This window comes from Eptesicus fuscus, chromosome 1, assembly GCF_027574615.1.
Source record: "Eptesicus fuscus isolate TK198812 chromosome 1, DD_ASM_mEF_20220401, whole genome shotgun sequence".
NCBI lineage: Eukaryota > Metazoa > Chordata > Mammalia > Chiroptera > Vespertilionidae > Eptesicus > Eptesicus fuscus.
Window position 1 is genome coordinate 5829211 of NC_072473.1, and position 15217 is coordinate 5844427.

The window sequence follows — 15217 nt, forward strand, 5'->3', positions numbered from 1 at the left end:
GAGTAGGGGGTGTGCAGGAGGCAGCTGATTGATGTTTCTCTCTCATGGATGTTTCTAACGCTATATCTCTTTCCCTTCCTCTCTGTAAAAAATTAATAAAATTTACTTTTAAAAAAAGAATGCAAAAGAAACAATAAGCCAGCACCATTCTAAAATAACAACACAATATCTATTTGATTTGATATCTGAAAGTGAAATCAAAATCTGAGTCTTTTTTTGATGTTTTTTTAAATTGATTTCCAAGAGAGGAAGGGAGAGGGAGAGGGATAGAAACATCAATGATGACAGAGAATCATGGATCGGCTGCCTCTTGCATGCCCCCTAGTGGGGACCATGCCCACAACCCAGGCATGTGCCCTGACCAGGAATCAAATCATGATCATAGGTCGACACTCAACTACTGAGCCACACCCGTTGGGCTTGACCCACAATTTGTGTAATAAGTCTATTCTTAGGAAACCACATTTCTGTGATTTGGGTCAATATTTCAGGACTTGGGAGAGCTTGCTAATTAAATAATTATTTTGTAAAATGCACAATTTAAATGTTTGTGTATTCAGTTTGCTGAAAGCAGGCGTCCTCAAACTATGGCCCGCAGGCCACATGCGGGTGTTTTTGCAGTTTTGTTTTCTTACTTCAAAATAAGATATGTGCAGTGTGCATAGGAATTTGTTCATAGCTTTTTTTAAACTATAGTCCGGCCCTCCAACGGTCTGAGGGACAGTGAACTGGCCCCCTGTTTAAAAAGTTTGAGGACCCCTGGCTTAAAGTGTAGCTATCTGATTGTTTTCAAAAATTGTGTATGCTATGCAGTTTACAGAGCGGGAAAAATATTAATCCACTCAGCAAACATGTAATGTGCGTGTGCGTGTGCATGCACGTGCACGTGCGTGTGTATTTCAGAGGGAGAGTGTTTTTCTTGCTGTCACTGACACCTTCTGGTTCTCCATCCTAGATATCGATGAATGTGCCTCTGGCGAAGCTGTCTGCCCCTACAATCGGAGATGTGTGAACACATTTGGAAGCTACTACTGCAAATGTCATGTTGGTTTCGAACTGAAATATATCAGTGGCCGGTATGACTGTGTAGGTAAGATCTGGTGGCACCTTTTTCTTTTTCCCTGTCCCCACCAAACATGTAGGCTTTCTCTACAACTATTTCAATTCAGTCTATTAGTTGAACAATCTAGGGTACCAACCAGCTGAATGACAGAAACAGTTACATTTTTTACAAGTCTGGCATTTAGGGAACTCTGACGCCATGAATTATAGGAAGTCAGGTCAGTAAAGATTTAAACTAAGGAACTTCAGTCTGGATAGCTCTATTATGGGGAAAATATCTTGAGATAAGTTTTGTGGTCTTTTTTTTCAAATATAAAATATGTTATTACTAGAGGCCCAGTGCATGAATTCATGCACAGGTGGGGTCCCTCAGCCTGGCTGGCAATTGGGGCCATTCGGGGTGGCCGGCGGGGGGGAGTGACTGCAGGAGGTTGGCCAGCCGCGGGAGGTTGGCTGTGGGAATGCACTGACCCCCAGGGGCAACTCCTGCATTGAGCGTCTGCCCCCTGGGGGTCAGTGCATGTCATAGCTACCGTCCAGTCGCTTAGGCTTTTATATATATAGAAGATTGATTTCAGAGAGAGAAAAGGAGAGGAAGAGGGAGATAGAAATATCAATGATGAGAGAGAATCATTGATCAGCTGCCTCCTGCATGCCCCCCACTGGGGATGGAGCCCACAACCCAGGCATGTGCCCTGACAGGGAATCGAACTGTGACTTCCTGGTTCATAGGTCGATGATCAACCACTGAGCCATATCAGCCAAGCATTTTGTGGCCTTTTTCAAAAAATTTGTTTGGTTTTGCTTTTAATTTTTCATTCTTTGTCCAGGTACATACCTAAAAATAGGAACAATAAAGAAGTTTTTATATTTGATAAAAGGAAGAGTAACAAGGCCTGTTTAATCTTGATCTCAGTGATCTGTTCATGGCAGTTTCCAGCAGGGGTGGCTTTGGAGAAACAGCTGAAGGATATGAAGGCACGTGCTCTTGCCTCTCCTCCTTCAGCCCTTTAGTGATTCAAGCTCCACATCCCTAAGATGTTCCCTTCCAGGGTCATTGAAACCACTCTGCTAAGATTCTGGTATCAGGCAGCGGTGGGCATGATCTGTGTGAAATAAAATACTTATCCCTTGTGAAGGGATTCCAAGTCTCAATGAGCACGAGAAATGGGGTATCTGTGGAGCCCTTGGATGCATTCCCATGGCCCTGATATAACGTGGGGTCCTATAGTGAAGGGGAGTTTAGGCCCCTGTAGAATTCTAGTCACATGATATGTGTAGCAAATGTGCACATGACACGGAAAGCTAACAGTTGGGGGGAAAGTCAGAATTCATTTAACCTTGCACCTAGGATGCATCCTGTGTTATCATGTTGGGGCAACACTCAATTCCTGAGTTTTGAACTATCCTGTGAAGCTTCCACAGCTCTTCCGTCAGATCTTCTCAAACGCAAAGACCACCCAGACAGGCTGGTAAAGCCCCTGTTTCTTGTGGGCTTGGACCCCACACCCTCCTGCAGACCCGTCCAGCTCTGTAATGGGTGATGCCATGTCACAGAGCAGAAGCCTGTTCCCTGATACCCACAGGGAGGTTCCACAGGACAGGCATGGAGAGCTTCCAAAGGAAACAAATCTTTTTGTGATTTTAAAAGTGATTGAGATTAGCCCTAGCTGGTTTGGCTCAGTGGATAGAACATCAGCCTGCAGACTGAAGGGCCCTGGGTTCGATTCTGGCCAAGGGCACATACCTTGGTTGCAGGCTCTATCCCTGGCCCTGGTAAGGATGCATGTGGAAAGCAACCAATTGATGTGTCTCTCTCACATCGATGTTTCTCTCTCTGTCTCTCCCTCTCCCTTCCACTCTCTCTAAAAATCAATGGAATAATATAAATAAATAAATACAAAAAAAAGTCAATGGAAAAATATCCTCATGTGAAGATTAACAAAAGTGATTGAGAATAGCCTCTGAGCTCCCTTTGTGGCTAAATTAAAAACAGTAGACTATTTCGTGTGTGTATGTCTACAAAAGCATAGCTAGAAAGCGGGCAGAGAAGCGGGCTTATGCACTTCTCACCTGGGTGGAATTTGGTCAGCTTTCCTAGTCTAAATCCAGCAGACAAGCTCAGACCAGCCTGACCTTGCTCCTGGCAGTCTGCAGTCTTTGAACAAAATGCCTATATATGCAGATGATGTCGATGGTTCCTGGCCAGTCTTGTCCTTTGTTAGTTAGGAGTTCCAAACCCTTCCCTGTATAGAATGTATTTCCTGATATTGTGATTCAGTTCTAAATTAGACAGATGGGACAGTTAAGAAAACAACCTACACATCTTACAGATTTCAGCAGGATTGATAAGCAGATGAGATTGCTGGGGGTGCTGAGCTACAGACACACGCCCTACCTACCGGGGGTCAGGCAAGCTGGGGCTCCGGGCCAACGCACTGGGGGTTATGAACACCTCACAGTTCTGTGGCCACACTTGGTTTGTTGGCAATGTTGATGGTTGGCCCAAGATGGTAGTCTTTAAGCATGCCCTGTTACTACAAGCTTGTTCACATTTTTAGATCTAAATGAATGTGCTGTAAATACCCATACGTGCAGCCTCTATGCCAATTGCCTTAATACCCAAGGATCCTTCAAGTGCAAGTGCAAGCAGGGATATAAAGGCAGTGGACTTCAGTGTTCCGGTAAGTAGCATTTGGTCACGGTGTCTAAGCTCTTCCAATGAAGCATTCTCTCCATGTCTCCTTCCTCCCTTCATCAGTTAGCCTGCAGTGTTTGAAAATTTAACTCGGCCTCAGCCTTGTCTTCTCTGCTAATCGGACCACATCTCCAATACTCCAATACTGAAGTTGCAGGCACTACATTTATATATTTATCTATTTATTTATTTACTTATGTTTTATTTTTTATTTTTTTAATATATATTTTTACTGATTTCAGAGAGGAAGAGAGAGGGAGAGAGATAGAAACATCAATGATGGGAGAGAATCATGGATCGGCTGCCTTCTGCACACCCCACACTGGAGATCCAGCCTGCAACCTGGGCATGTGCGCTGACCGGGAATCAAGCCATGACCTCCTGGTTCATAGGTCGATGCTCAACCACTGAGCCATGCCAGCTGGGGGCAAAGTGGGTATATAAAGAAATCTCAAATCTCCCCCAGAGAAATTGCCAACTTCATCTACAGAAGACTGTCTTGTGAATCTGAAATCCTTGGAATTCCCTGTTTTTATGTCTGAGATCCCCCAATGTGTCAAAGGCCCTCCTACTGCAACTTCCTCCCACATTTTTATATTCTCAAGAAGATGATGCAATAATCAAGAAATTCTAACGTGAAAAAAATCAGTTATGTCACATTTGAAACAGCAATACTCAGGTAAAGCCATATCTTCATGGTCATGCCTATGCATGGGTTCCTTATCCTTGCCCCAGCTTCCTCTTAACATACTAAGGAAATGAAATTGTTGGCACCACAAAGTTCTTGTGGCTTGATTTTTTTTTTCCAAAAGGAAAAAATCAAAACTTCAAAGCAGAAACTGAAAGCAGATGTTTCAGTTTGCCTGGTGTAGGTTGCAACCCTCTCCTCATTATTTATTAAAGGTCCTTAGTTTTATGTTACTGATTGCATAAAGGAAATTTCTAGGGAATGGGTGTTTCCTGTTAATCTTCGTGCTGGATCCTGGGAAAAGATTCAGGGAACCATGTGCAGAATTACACAGTGGGGCCTCCAGGGGAAGGTCTATATCTGATCAGCATATTACAATCAAAACTTAGCATGCGACCTCCAGCAAAGAAGTCAAAACAGGCCCTCTGAAGGTCAGGAAAATGAGTAATGAAGCCTTACTTGTATTAGTAGTAGTTGATTTCGAACCTATAACTATAGGCTGTCACATTGGTAAATAACTAGAACATTTCATTGAATAGGGAAATGTAGCTCTTGTTATAACAGCCTTAGATTGATTTCAAAGTAAAAGCAATGTATTAATTAAGAGCATGCATATTTTCAAAGCATTTTTTCTTTCTCCTTTTGCTTGCCCAAAAATATGGTGGACTTCTTGTTTATTTTTCTACCACTTTGGTACAGAGTGAATCAACCAAGTAATGGAGAAGGAATTGAACAGAAGAGATTAAGACATTGCCAAGAAAAATGTTATTTCCAATTTCTTGGATAGTATTCTTTTCAGGGATTAAAGTTGATGTCTACTCCCTTATTTCATTTTCCTCTAATCTATATCCAAGTAGTAGAATTGAATAAATTGGTTCAGCTGTTATTAGTTTTAGACCAGCACATGCCTAGATATTTTATAAAAGGACAATATATTTGATTTTAAAGATCGGTGTTTTTAATTTTTTTAGTGTCTTTAATTTTTAAAAAATATTTTTATTTATTTCACTTTAAAGGGAGCCTCCTGGACGCCCCACACTGGGGATCGAGCCGGAAACCCGGGCATGTGCCCTAACTGGGAATCGAACTGTGACGTCCTAGTTCATAGGTCGATGCTTAACCACTGAGCCATGCTGACTGGGCAGTGTTTTTAATTTTTAAAAATTACTTTTTCTTACATTAGTTAGATATCTTTAATTGTCATGAGTAGATCCCTGAAAAGGAGGCATGCATCTTTGGGTTCTAGATTTCAAGGCATTTGAACCAGTCTAGAGAAAAGTTACCCTTAACCCTAGAGTAGGAATAAATCTGTCATGGAAATAGGCTGGAAAAAAAGAATCATTCATCTGCTTCACCCTCAAATCCTAGCCCCTTGGTATCTGAGTGACTTTGGGCAAGTCACTTAACATGACCCAGTTGTCTCATCTATAAATCAAAGTTGTTGGGCTAAATGATCTTTTTTTCTACCTCTTGAGTTCTTCATTGATCCACTGGGGGCATGAGGAATTAATCTAGAGGTACATTTTTTAAAACAATTTAATCTAGTGGTGAGAAATAGGAAATGAATGTAAAACAGCAAATGTAAAAGCCTCTATAAGTATTCAATAAATAAAATTATTTCATTTTAGATAGTAGTGGATTGAGGTTAAGTAATTCAAAGCGGAGAGAGAGCAGGGAAGAAAAATTAGGTATATACACATTGAACCATAAAGCACAATTTTTATTGGTCACAAATGACCCGTTATTGACCATTTACCTGGTCCAGCCTAATGCTATAGCTGTAATCTTTGAACAGCAAATTTGGACAAATCGATAGGGCTACCTGGATGACACCAGCTATAAAGAATATCTGTGTGAAAACAGAAATATGAGAGGACCCCCCGAAAAATCCATCATCTTAGAACCTGTAGCCCAACCTGGTAGGAGCAGGTATTCATCATCGTAGTCTCTGAAGCAAAACAAACGTATGACCTCTAAGATAGTTAAGATACTACCATAACAGCACTAACCGGTTTGGCTCAGTGGATAGTGTCAGACCTCGGATTGAAGGGTCCTGGATTCGATCCTGGTCAAGGGCATGTACCTTGGTTGCGGGCTCGATCCCTAGTGGGGGTTGTGTGGGAGGCAGCTGATCAATGTTTCTCTCTCATCAATGTTTCTGACTCTATACCTCTCCCTTCCTCTCTGGAAAAAATCAATAAAATATTTTTAAAAAGATACTACCATAACATAACTGCTTAAAACAGGTGCAGATATAGTTCTTCTGAAAATATCAAATGGTAGAGCCTCATGTGGGTTGATTCTGAAAGTATTCATTTCCAGCACTTGAACACTTTTCAAATGCTCTGTTGTTTTGTGAGTTATCTAATTATCGGCCAAGGTGGAACTTCTCACCTGTTATTGTTTGTGGTAGTTATCCCTGAAAAGTCTGTGAAGGAAGTCCTCAGAGCACCTGGTACCATCAAAGACAGAATCAAGAAGTTGCTTGCTCACAAAAACAGCATGAAAAAGACGGTAAAAATAAAAAACACCATCGTAGAACCTGCGGGGACTCCTGCCCCGAAGGGTAACTTGCGGCCCCTTGACTCTGAAGAGAGTGTTTCCAGAGATGGGAACCCAGATGGAGGGAAAAGGGAGAATGAGGAAAGAAAGAAAGAGGGGCTGGAGGAAGAGAAAAGAGAGGAGACAGCCCTGAAGAACCATGTGGAGCAGGAACGAAGTCTTCGAGGAGATGTGTTTTGTGAGTATCACTTCTGTTATTTTACACATTTTGTGAAAAATGAGTTGTGGTCTCTCTGGGACATGAAAGAAGAAAAGACAGTTTCACTCATTAAGTGAAATGGGTTTGGCTCTAAGTCCTAAAAAGCAGGGTTCTCTATAAGTCTGGAATGTAACATCTTCTGCAGATGCGCAATCAAATTTGCTCCTGTGGGCAACCAGAAGTCTGGGTCCTTTTCCCTTACCTTGGGGGGCGGGGGTCCTGTTTGACACAGACCCTCTCATTCCACTCCCTGCAAAGACAGCCTGCTTGTCCAGCAAGCACAGTTGTCTGTCTGGCTGCCCAGACCTCCATTCAGTTCAACCCCAAACCAGGGAGACCCTTACCAGCTGGATCTGCCAAACCCTACATTTTTCCTTCTTGAAGGTTCCTTTTACAGGCCCGCTCAATGAAAAGAGAATTTCACAGTTGTGTGGTTATTGTTTTAAAAGCCTAAGGAGACCATTGTAGGGAAGAAAATGTTACAAGTAGAGCAGGGGTCCTCAAACTACGGCCCGCGGGCCACATGCGGCCCGCCGAGGACATTTATCCGGCCCGCCGGGTGTTTTTGCCGCCGCTGCCTGTCCTGCTTAGCAGCCGACTTAGCAGTGTGCATAGGAATTTGTTCATAGATTTTTTAAACTATAGTCCGGCCCTCCAACGGTCTGAGGGACAGTGAACTGGCCCCCTGTTTTAAAAGTTTGAGGACCCCTGAAGTAGAGCATAAGCTTTAGTTTTCTCCACGAACTGAATGACGACAGAACCCCCCCCTAAGTCCCAGCCCATACAGGACAGTTTTCCTATTAACCTGCCCTGAACCCCCACACTGAGACTTTCCATCTCATTCTCACTGGGCATCTGTTGCTCCCTCTATATTTTGCCTTGTTTCTTCTTGGCCCCATGACCGTTGGATTTAACCATGTGAGGAGTAGACCCAGGACCACCCATCCAAGAACTAGTGTGCCAATGACAACATCTCCCCTAATAGCGAGTGAGAATCTCACGAAAATATATTTCCAAAACCTGGTGAGAAGGGACATGTTACCGCCCCCTACCTTGCTGCTTCTCTGTAGATTATTAAAAAAGATCTTAGATTAAAGTGATTATAACTTATTATTAAACATTTGTCAACACATGAAAACAATGACATGCCAGATAGTTTCTGAATATGTGAATCAATATGTTAAGGAAAATAACTGTACTACTACAAACTACCAAAATCTGAATATATCAAAACTACCAAAATCTGAATATTTCAACTATATAGTTTTCTATTAAATGTTCACAGGGAATATTAAATTTCTTCCAGCCAGTTTTTTTATAAAATAATTTTTATTGATTTCAGAGAAGAAGGGAGAGGGAGAAAGAGATAGAAACATCAATGATAAGAGAGAATCATGGATCGGCTGCCTCCTGCACGCCCCACACTGGGGATCAAGCCCACAACCCAGGCATGTGCCCTGACCGATAATCGAACCGTGACCTCCTGGTTCATATGTCAGCACTCAACCACTTAGCCACGCTGGCTGGGCAAGCAATTTTTTAAAGAAACTCATATTCTTTTATTTTTGCTTTTTATTTCTTTAAATGGGAATTCAAGAATTTCTTCTTAAACCTTGCCCTTCTCAGCTTCACAGGGCTCTTCAGGTTCATTTAGGTGTTATAGTGACCCTGTTTCCTCTGAACATAGCTCACTCAGCGTGGATAACTGGCATCTGGAAAATAAAATCTATTCCTACTACTCAATGTCAAAGCCAGTTCCTGTGCAACAGAGACACATGAGTTAGTCCTCTTTAATAGCTGTTCAGTGGTTTGATTATCTCATTGTTTTGAACATTTTGAAGTAATTTTTTATTCCCTCTCCGTTATTAGATCACTTTTGAAGCAGAACATGACAAAGGCATAACCGGAGAAATTGCTGTAGACGGTGTCATGCTGGTGTCAGGCTAATGTCCTGGTGGCCTTTTTATCAGTGGATGCTGGAATGTTACTGTTGTCTTTTATATCCTTATATTTGACTTTTAATGTCAGTTCTCTGCTTTTTTGATATTATGTCATAGATGCCCCTCCATTTAAAAAATACAAACTGAAAAATTGTAATGTACCAATAGAAACATTATTGTAAGCTGCCTTTCTTGTATAGATGCATCATTATGTGCTTTAAATTCATTTCTGAATTGATAAAATGTGGAAATGTCAGTTCAGCTTTTCCCCCCAATATATTTTTTTTGTCTATATGAGTTTATGAACCTCTCTATACAACATTTATAGAATTACCAAGAAAAAAAAAGTACAGAAAAATGTTTAATTGTGTGACTCTTAGGGCACTTCTTGGAAACCATGACATCACAGATAGACTTACCTAAGTTGCTTAGCCTGATCTTTTATAGCCAAACTTGTATGTTTAAATTCTTTGTACTAATATCCAAATAATTGCCTTGTGTCATGGTTTGTTTTTCTAAGTAAGAAAATATGCTAATTTGATTTTATGTTTAGTTATGTGTATGATTATTTGCTTTGTGGAAATGTGGTTTTTATTCTTTTCTCTATGGAAATACTTTATTTTCTTAAAAGTACTTTCTATTATAGGAACACATGGCTGCTTTATTAGGCTTCATAATTGCAATGCAAATTAGCATAAGTTGTTGAATTCAAGGCTTCAGAGAACCTACAACTAAGTTAAGCAAGTAGCAGGACTAAAAAAAAGATGGATACACTCTTTTCTATTTCTCTTTTCTTCCAAATCCAGTAACAGCTTTGTATGGTAATGAAACCTGAGTGAATTCTCTGAGGATGAAAGGATACTCTGCTTTAAGATTCTCAGTCACAAATAGCTCCAAGGTAGCTCCCAAATAGAAGGTTCTCCATATATTTCCTTGACCTCTCCTAAAAGCAATGAAGGCATTGGGCCATAAGAGTAAGGAAAGAGAGAAGGTGGCCCATTTAATAATCTTTAAAATTTGTAGTCTCTTCAGGTTTTTTATACTGAAACTCTTGTGGGAGGGTAGGGAAACAAATTGTTTTTCTTTAGAGTGCAGTAAATTTGGCACAAAAGGTCTACACGGGAATGTAGCTGTATCTGTTTGAGAACTGGTAGTTACAGAAACCCTCAAAAACAGTTTTTCTATTAAGACCAGTTGAAAACCTGCCCCAGCTACATCAAATCAGCCCACAGAATTGTAAGAAAGAATAAAATGGTTATTTTAAGACATTAAAATTTGGATTGGTTTGTTACACAGCAAAAGCTAACTGATACATATGGTTTCAAATACTGCACTAGAATCTGAAGAAGACTTTCTATCCATTCAGTGATCGAGGAAATTTGAGACCATAGTTGTGCCTTAGAATAAAAGATAGGGGGAGAATTTGTAATAAAAGACAGTGTCCCAGTGATCCAGATTAAAGGAAGAAACGTGCCCTAGCCAGTTTGACTCAGTGGATAGAGCGTTGGCCTGCGGACTGAAGGGTCCCGGGTTCAACTCTGGTTAAGGGCACAGACTCGATCCCCAGTAGGGGGTGTGCAAGAGGCAGTCAATCAGTGATTCTCATCATTGATGTTTCACTCTCTCCCTCTCCCTTCCTCTATGAAATCAATAAAAATATTTTTTTTTAAATGAAGGAAGAGATGTTGAGCCAAAAATGAAATAGGGAGGCCTGTGAATCATGTTATACATGGATAAAAACAATGCATAAAGCTAATATTTCATGTTTCTCTAATATGTGTAGCAGAGACTTCTAGTTACATATCCAGTATTCATTCTCACCCTTTCCCTTACTAATGTAACCATCCTATATAATAAAAGCCTAATATCCAAATTGTCCCCTCTGGTGGTTGTTGGACCAGGAGTTCCACTGCTCTCTATGACATGTGCTGACCACCAGGGGGAGGTGCAAAACATGGCAGGCAGTAGTGGAGGCACTGCCAGCCCCAATGGGCCCCGACAAGAGTGGTACTGTAATCAACAAGTGAATCTAAAAATCAAGTGAATTAAAAATCTGAGGAACAGAATAAACTGGTGAATATAATAGAATCAGGGGCATAGAAAGGAAGTGTACTGACAATTCTCAGGGGGAAAGGGGTGTGGGGGGTGCTGGAAGAGACTGGAAAAAAATCGTACACCTATGGATGAGGATAGTGCGGGGGGAGGTAAGGGCAGAGGGTGGGGTGGGAACCGGGTGGAGGGGAGCTATGGGGGGGGGAAAGGAGAGACAATTGTAATAATCTGAACAATAAAGATTTATTAAATTAAAAAAAAAGAGTAGGACTGTAGTGGGATGGTGGAGCAGGTGAGCGGGCAGCGCTGGGTCAAGGTGGGTGCAAGTGGGGCCCAATAGCCCCACCAATCGCCCCATAGATGGCGACCAGCCGCAGGGGTGGGGGGTGGGGATGGTGGAGCAGGTGAGGGGCAGCGCCAGGCCAAGGCGGGGTGCCAGGCGGGGCTGTGGGGCTGCAAGGCTGGAGGCGCAAGCTGGGGCCCTATCTCTGCAGGCCACCCCGAGGGACCCCACCCATGCATGAATTCGTGCACTGAGCCTTTAGTATATAAATATATTTGAGGGTTAGAGGGCAATGTACTCAACTAAAGGACTTCATTTCTCAAAATCTCTTTCAGTTGGAGGAGGCCACTGAAGCATTGGTAGGCTTCCAGAAGGGATCATTAAAGAAGGCTCTCAGCTGGCAGCACACTTTTGCCATTTCTCTTCTTCCTTCTTTCTGCCTTCAATGTGGTTGTGAAGGCAGCAACTCTGTGAGGTACTTGGTGATCAGGAGTGCATAGCTGGAGGAAGCCTGGGTCACTGACGACATTATGGCATCTCTACCGCTGCTCAGACGAGTCACTGCTCAATATTTTATTAAGTGAAAGAAAAAAACATCCTTTGTTGGCCTACCTAGGATTTCAAACAAAGCAGAATCCAGACTCAGGTGACCACTCTCCCTGCTCCCCGGGGGCTACTTCTGCCATTTTCAACACAAGACCATAGTCTCGGGGATTAACTTTTTAGACCATTAAATACCAACCTATTGGTGCTCTCCCTTCCAGGAGCATGCCCATGCCCATGCCTTTCCCTTTCCTTTCTCCGTCCTCCCCGCCGCCCATCCCTTCCTCACTCCCAAGCTCCAAGAGCCCTTCCTTCCTCTATAACTTGTTTTTTAAACCCATTTCTTCTAGGAATTATTTCTTTTTTAAAAAATATTTTTTATTCGTTTCAGAGAGGAAGGGAAGGGAGAGAGAGAGAGAGACATCAATGATGAGAGAGAATCATTGATCGGCTGCCTCCTGCACGCCCCCTACTGGGGATCGAGCCTGTAACCTGGGCATGTGCCCTGACCGGGAATCAAACTGTGACCTCCCGGTTCATAGGTCGATGCTCAACCACTGAGCCACACCCACAGGGATAGGAATTATTTCTACTTCTGTGATTTACCAAATAAATATTCTCATACAGTTAAATAAATAAATAAATAAAATACCAACATATTGTTTGTTTGTTTTTAAATATATTTTATTGATTTTTTCCAGAGAGGAAGGGAGAGGGATAGAGAGCTAGAAACATCGATGAGAGAGAAACATCCATCAGCTGCCTCTTGCACACTCCCCACTGGGGATGTGCCCGCAACCAAGGTACATGCCCTTGACTGGAACCAAACCTGGGACCCCCCCAGTCCACAGGCCGATGCTCCATCCACTGAGCCAAACTGGTCAGGGCTCCAACATATTGTTTTAAATTCCAACCAACAGCCTGTAGTGTCATGGAGCTCTAACCTGCACCAGCATGGAATCATACTTTGCTTCCTTTGGGGAAATCTAAGGTCAGCTAATTCAGCCATGACTCCCCTATCTGTTGACCCTGGCCATGATCCAATGTCCAAACCACCCCCCCCCCACATGTCATCCATGCTCTCGCACTCTCTCATCCCCACACTGTTATGAGCTTCCTCTTTTGGACACTAACTCTCACTGTTTCTGCCCCTCCCCCATCACACATACTCCACAGTCTGGTGAACAAACTCTGCTACATCTTAATTCATGCCAGTGATGTCTTCCTCCATCTCTCAGCCTTAGCTAAACATAGCCACTTCTACCCCTGTAGCTTGATCAAATGGCTGCCACTCATCCTCCCACAGCGCACACATATCAGGGTCTAGAGTTGAAGATGCTATTCTCCTCGTCCTACTCTTGTTTATAGTCTCTTATTTCTTGATTTCCATGTAAAAGCCACTGTTCATTGGAGGTGCCATTAAGGAGCTTTCCAGCCCTCTGTCCTTGCTAGCCATTGTCATCAATCAATCTGTGCAAATGACCCATCCAATATCCTGGCCTCACAGGCCTTTGACCGCCTCTATTCCAGTTCCCATCAACCTCCTTGCTGTCACTGTCCCTTTAAAAATCTTTTTCCTCGTGAGTCCAAGCTGCAGTCACACAGCTCTCCTGCTCAAAGTGAGACTTTCCACTTGCACCATTCATTTTTGAGACCCTTTCTCAGAGTTCCAGCAGTGCCCCCTTGTGGCAGCCTATGAGCATATGTATGTGGCTGCCACCAGGGAAACTTACAGCTAAAAGGACTTTTTTAAAAAATATATTTTATTGATTTTTCACAGAGAGGAAGGGAGAGGGATAGAGAGCTAGAAACATCGATGAGAGAGAGACATCAACCAGCTGCCTCCTGCACACTCCCCACCGGGGGATGTGCCCGCAACCAATGTACATGCCCCTGACCGGAATCAAACCTGGGACCTTCCAGTCCGTAGGCCGACGCTCTATCCACTGAGCTAAACCGGTTTCAGCCCCCCACCCTCCCACCCCGAATTGCTCCATTTCTCCCTTTTCCAGTGTCTGGTGGACTCATGCTTCTTTCTGGATACCCAAAACCTTACAATTCAGTCACCACTGAGATCTTGAAGAATCCAATCTTGCCCTAGCTGGTTTGGCTTAGTGGATAGAGCGTCGGCCTGTGGACTGAAGGGTCCCAGGTTCGATTCCTGTCAAGGGCATATGCCTGGGTTGCGGGCTCGATCCCCAGTGTGGGGGGGTGGGGGGGGGGGGGGGAGGGTGCAGGAGGCAGCCCATCAATGATTCTCATCATTGATGTTTCTATCTCTTCCTTCCTTCCTCTCTAAAATATATATGTGTGTGTGTGTGTGTGTGTGTGTGTGTGTGTGTGTGTGTGTGTATACATACATATGAATCCAATCTTGCAGAACTTTCATTCTCTTCTATCAACGCTTACTGGTCCTATGTCCTGTTCTGCTGGTCTCTGACAAATGAAGGGAGGCTACCCTTAAAAGATAACTCAAGTGTCAGGAATAAACAGGTGCAAGTGTAACTTTAACTTTAACATTTTCTGATGGCCCTCAAATCTTCTGCTCAAAATTCACATTCTGGGGAGGGGTGGGCAGGTGGGCCAGCCTGGGTCATGTGGCTGATCCCTGCTAGGGCAGATTGGGGTAACTAATTAGCTTTTCAGAAAGTGGGCTAAAAGCTGCTGACCCAAACCCACCGAAGTTCCCACATGGACCATATCACATAAAAGCTGGGATTAAGTACATGCCAACATACCAGTCTAAATGATGTACCCTTGTCATGACAAACGAGTTGATGCCTTTGTTTTCTTTAGCAACTAGAAACTTAGTTGATGTTTGGGTCAGTTTTGAAACTAAGAACAACTAATAAAAACTAGTATATGAGCTCGGCCAGTGTTGCTCAGTGGTTGAGCATCGACCCATGAACCAGGAGGACACAGTTCAATTCCCAGTCAGGACACATGCCTGGGTTTCAGGCTCCATCCCCAGTGGGGGGCTTGCAGGAAGCAGCGGATCCATGATTCTCTCTCATAATTGATGTTTCTGACTCTCTCCCTTTCTCTCTCTGAAAGCAATAAAAACATATTTAAAAAAAACAAAAAACTAGTCCTTAGGTCTTTTACACCCCTGGTTAAATTTATTCCCAGGTATTTTGTTGTTGTTAATCCTCATCCAAGGATATTTTCCCATTGGTTTTTAGAGAGAGTG

General features: G+C 42.9%; 1 protein-coding gene across 1 annotated transcript in view; it reads left to right on the forward strand.

Annotated features, from left to right (window-relative positions):
* Nucleotides 1-9231, forward strand: part of EGFL6 (EGF like domain multiple 6) — a 33934-nt gene extending 24703 nt beyond the window's left edge. The window contains 4 exon segments of the mRNA XM_054714814.1: nucleotides 956-1090; nucleotides 3624-3746; nucleotides 6862-7181; nucleotides 9079-9231. Coding sequence (XP_054570789.1) covers nucleotides 956-1090; nucleotides 3624-3746; nucleotides 6862-7181; nucleotides 9079-9231 — 731 coding nt within the window.
* Nucleotides 9232-15217: the final 5986 nt, after the last annotated feature.